The sequence below is a fragment of the Abrus precatorius genome, unplaced genomic scaffold (assembly GCF_003935025.1).
Source record: "Abrus precatorius isolate BTA unplaced genomic scaffold, Abrus_2018 Scaffold5, whole genome shotgun sequence".
NCBI lineage: Eukaryota > Viridiplantae > Streptophyta > Magnoliopsida > Fabales > Fabaceae > Abrus > Abrus precatorius.
This window is the reverse complement of record NW_020874395.1, coordinates 16,667,121-16,671,819: the sequence shown is the minus strand read 5'-3', so window position 1 is coordinate 16,671,819 and position 4,699 is coordinate 16,667,121. Positions and strand designations below refer to the sequence as shown.

The following is a 4,699-nucleotide window of genomic DNA, read 5'->3' as shown; positions in this document are numbered from 1 at the left end:
ATTTTGTCTGATTTATTGTTTTGAAACCCTTTTTCCTCAAATCCTATATATATACGCGGGGGGGGTTACAAACTTTTCATTCTGACAAAAACAACACAAAGCAACTTAAAAACGACAGGCACACCACATTATGGCTACAAAAAAAGAAGATTAATCCTGACATTTTTACATTATCTATTTGTACGTATGCGCAACTTACACTCCATTGCAAAACACTATATATCTTTTAATCTCTCTTTCCTCTTTCTTCAGTGACATGAGATTTTATACATGGAATGCAAAAGGAGGTGTAAAAATTATTTTCACAATATTTTTTTAATAAAAAATTGCCTAAATATGGTCAATGTAACTTAATTAATGATAACTCTTATTAGAAGAGTTTTGATCACATAATTGAGTTATCTAATACATGCACTTATATGTTAAACCTTCCAATGGAAAGAAAACCACAAATAGGAACATGTTTAGTTTAAACTTTACAAAGTCATTAAATTCGATCTGTTGTTTGTTGTTGATGCAAGAGTGGGGTCAGAAGATCACCCCAAGACCTTCTCTTTTGTCCCAGCTGCTTGCAAATCAGAATCTTAATCGACCTTTTGGGTTACTTGGTATCTTTGTCAGGTCATCAAAACATAACTACTCCTAAACTCCTCTAATTCTAGAGTGTTTAAAATCTATTCAGATCATACTGCATGATTTGGTTTCCGCAAAGGAATTTTTGGAGTTTGTTTGGCAAGGGGATTTGATTAGTCATAGGTTGTGAATTAATGGTAGAAATTGTTTTTAAGAACTCAACCACTTTATCAATTTAATAAACAAATAACAAACCATATTAAATAATCCACACAAACAAAATATTAATAATAATCTATCATCTCCATTAAACCAATACATATGTGGCAAAATCTTTAAGCAAAGGAGAACTATAATGGCAAAAAATCAACCCCCAAACAACCACCATATATTTTCTGTGTGGATCCGGCAGAAGGTCACAGTTGTCACAAGTCTCAGTAGATAAACTATATCTGTAAAAGCCTAAAAGGTAAAGCTCCGATTTGCTTACACTTGAGAATCAATAATTTATATATTTTTCTTCATAGTTTGTGCTGAACGCGCCAGACAAGTTGAAGAACCATTTTTTTCTTTATGTCTTAAGGCTCAAAGCCTATATATAGGGGGGGTTTACACAAACTTTTCATTCAACAACAACTTCTTCTAGTTCTCTCCAAGTTTCCCTCTCTCTCTTTATCCTACTCACAGCAGCTTTCTGCTTTCTGTAATTGGGTAACTCTTTTGCAAGGAAGCTAGCTATATGGGTATTGAGATTGAGCAACCTTGTGTGGAGCTTTCAAAAGTTGCAGTTTCTGAAACCCATGGAGAAGACTCTCCTTATTTTGCTGGTTGGAAAGCCTATGATGAGGACCCTTATGATGAATTAACCAATCCCTCTGGAGTTATTCAAATGGGTTTGGCAGAGAATCAAGTAAGTGTACACAGTCACAAGGCAACTCAAGAAATTAAAATTCCGCTTTTTATTCTTAGGCTTAACTGATTGATATATCCTCTTAATTTATTGTACAGGTTTCATTTGATTTGCTTGAAAAGTACTTGGAAGAACACTCAGAGGCTTCTACATGGGGAAAAGGTGCTCCTGGTTTCAGAGAGAATGCTTTGTTTCAAGACTATCATGGGCTTAAAAGCTTCAGAACTGCAATGGCAAGCTTCATGGAACAAGTAAGAGGAGGGAGAGCAAAATTTGACCCTCAAAGAGTAGTCCTCACCGCTGGTGCAACTGCAGCCAACGAGCTCTTAACCTTCATCCTCGCAAACCCAGGAGATGCTTTACTTGTTCCAACCCCGTACTACCCGGGGTAAGAACAATCTCTTAATGAATCATTTAATACATGTTTAGTTTAATTTAGTTTTGAAAAAAAAAATATTTTTTAAAAAAATCTACGAGAAAACTTTTGAAAAAAAACAAATGATTGTTTTTCTGAAAAAATGCAATATACCCCAAATAAGTCTAATCTTTTTTCTTTACTTGGCACTTGGAAGCACATACTTTATTGCTTTATGTGGATAATATTTATGCTGTGGATACAAACGCATGCATTAATAGACCCTTATTGGTATACATAAAACTACAAGTTAAACTAAGAACAATTTGGCTCTTTTTCTTTTACAGGTTTGATAGAGATTTAAGGTGGAGAACTGGGGTGAACATAGTTCCAATCCACTGTGACAGCTCAAACAATTTCCAGATTACTCCTGAAGCCTTGGAGGCTGCATACAAAGATGCAGAAGCCATGAACACCAAAGTGAGGGGAGTGCTAATCACAAACCCCTCAAACCCATTAGGTATAACAATTCAACGCTCAGTTTTGGAGGAGATTCTTGACTTTGTGACTCGCAAGAACATCCATCTTGTCTCAGATGAAATCTACTCAGGTTCAGTGTTCTCTTCCTCAGAGTTCATAAGCTTAGCAGAAATCCTTGAGGCTCGTCAATACAAAAATGCTGAGAGAGTTCACATAGTTTATAGCCTCTCAAAAGACCTGGGACTTCCAGGTTTTAGAGTTGGCACCATTTATTCATACAACGATAAGGTTGTGACCACAGCTAGAAGAATGTCTAGTTTCACCTTAATATCTTCTCAGACACAGCACCTTTTGGCTTCTATGTTGTCAGATAAGAAGTTCACTGAGAACTACATTGAGACTAATAGAGAGAGGTTAAGGAAAAGGTACCAAATGATCATAGAAGGTTTGAGAAGTGCAGGAATTGAATGTTTGAAAGGAAATGCGGGTTTGTTTTGCTGGATGAATCTAAGTCCAATGTTGGAGAAGCCAACAAGGGAAGGTGAGTTAGAGTTTTGGGATGCTATTTTGCATGAAGTGAAGCTTAATATTTCACCTGGTTCTTCCTGCCATTGTTCTGAACCGGGTTGGTTTAGGGTGTGCTTTGCAAATATGAGTGAGCACACGCTGGAAATTGCATTGCAAAGAATACGTAACTTCATGGAACGAATAAGAAGGGCAGAAAGGGTATAGAAATATATATAGTTTAATATTTATCTCTCTTTTAATTTCTCCTTAATCAACTTATTTATCTCCGGATTTATTAGTCTTTTTTTTTTTTTCCAAATGGTTCTTGCCATTTTGATAAATTCTTTGTTCGGGTGATACCAGTCCCGAAACTTATTTCAGAAGCAAATATTGTAAAGTTGATTCTACTGAAGCGTATGAACCCTTGTTTGCTTGCTTTACTTAAGCAAGTTCCTTAGGAATATCCTTTTGTACTATCATTAAAGTGAATTACCATAATAATTAATGAAGGAAATCTTTGTCATTAGATTATTAATCCCTTGACTAGATCGTGGCAATCAATTTCTCGTTTTATAACATCTGTATAATAAAAATTTATTTATTGAAAATTATATTATAATAATAAATTTAATGTATAAATAACATTAAATATTATAATTTTTAATAATCTATTAATTTTTTTATCATGTATCATCATGTTAAAAAATATATTTTCTCTTAACATATCATTGACTCTGAGTTGGGAGTTTGAAGTACGTATAACAGCTAGCAAAAGACTAATCGGCTGGCCTTTAGCTTCAGCGCAAGGTTGGAATCAATAAAATATCAAAACCTTCCTCACTTACCTCTCATTTCATGGTCGATACTAATTATCATGGTCTTTGTCATGCTTATATGAATAATATGACTTGATTAAGACTAATAATCAGAGGATTATATAATTTGCTTTCTAATGTTGGGCATGATAGATGTTCTAATACACGGAGAATGGTCCACCACGTGATATACCCTGTGATTGATATCACACGTACGACCAGGGTAGATGTTGACCAATATGGTTCCACTATATTAATAAGTAGCTTCACCAGTCACCACTAAACTTAGAGCCCACGCTAACATTTTTAAATTGTTTATTCATGCAATCGAACTCTCTTAGTTTAGTGTTCATTAATAAAATGATTAAGAGCTTTCAAAGCATTGTTTAAGCGTAAGACACCCTTATTAACTAAGACCATGACCATCACGTATGGTTTGACTGAAAGGAGAATATAATCTATTCAACCTTTGTAGATTGACATTACTACTACAAGCAAGCCCACTTGCTTACAGAGGTATTAAGTGTTTCTTCACTTATTTTAGTACTTAGAAGGATGGATGATTTGACTTTTAACAAAAATTTTATATTCGATTTTTTATTTTATTTATATTATTTTTTATATATCATATTATCTATTCCATTTTTTTATTTTTTATTTCTCTTTTTCTATATTAATTTCGCACCCCACAAAATATTATCAAATTATCATTATATTCTTTGACTTTTATTAACAATTTATATATCTCAACCAAGTAAATTAAATATAACTGTCATTTATAGTACATCTCTTCTGAGAATATTTAATAAGGTTTAACATGCAATGCAAACCTGATTTACCCATTAAACTTTTAATCCTATCAACATAAGTCAACTAAAATCTCACTAAACAATTGATGTTTGGTGTCCAATTAAACTTAAACATTCTTCTTTCTTAAAAAATAACAAAACTAAAAAGAGTTTTAGTGACAGTCATTTGTTAACACTTCGCGTAATAACAATTAGACTTAATTGCTTTTTAGTCACTCTATCATGGAAAATGAGTCATTTTAATTTTTTA

The 4,699-nt window shown here is 33.4% G+C and overlaps 1 protein-coding gene across 1 annotated transcript; it reads left to right on the top strand.

Annotated features, from left to right (window-relative positions):
* The first annotated feature begins 1,312 nt into the window (after positions 1-1,312).
* LOC113867669 (1-aminocyclopropane-1-carboxylate synthase 7-like) lies at positions 1,313-3,050 on the top strand. Its single transcript, XM_027503091.1, has 3 exons — positions 1,313-1,483; positions 1,582-1,871; positions 2,186-3,050. Exons 1-3 carry the CDS (start codon positions 1,313-1,315, stop codon positions 3,048-3,050), a joined length of 1,326 nt encoding a protein of 441 aa, XP_027358892.1.
* The last annotated feature ends 1,649 nt before the right edge of the window (positions 3,051-4,699 follow it).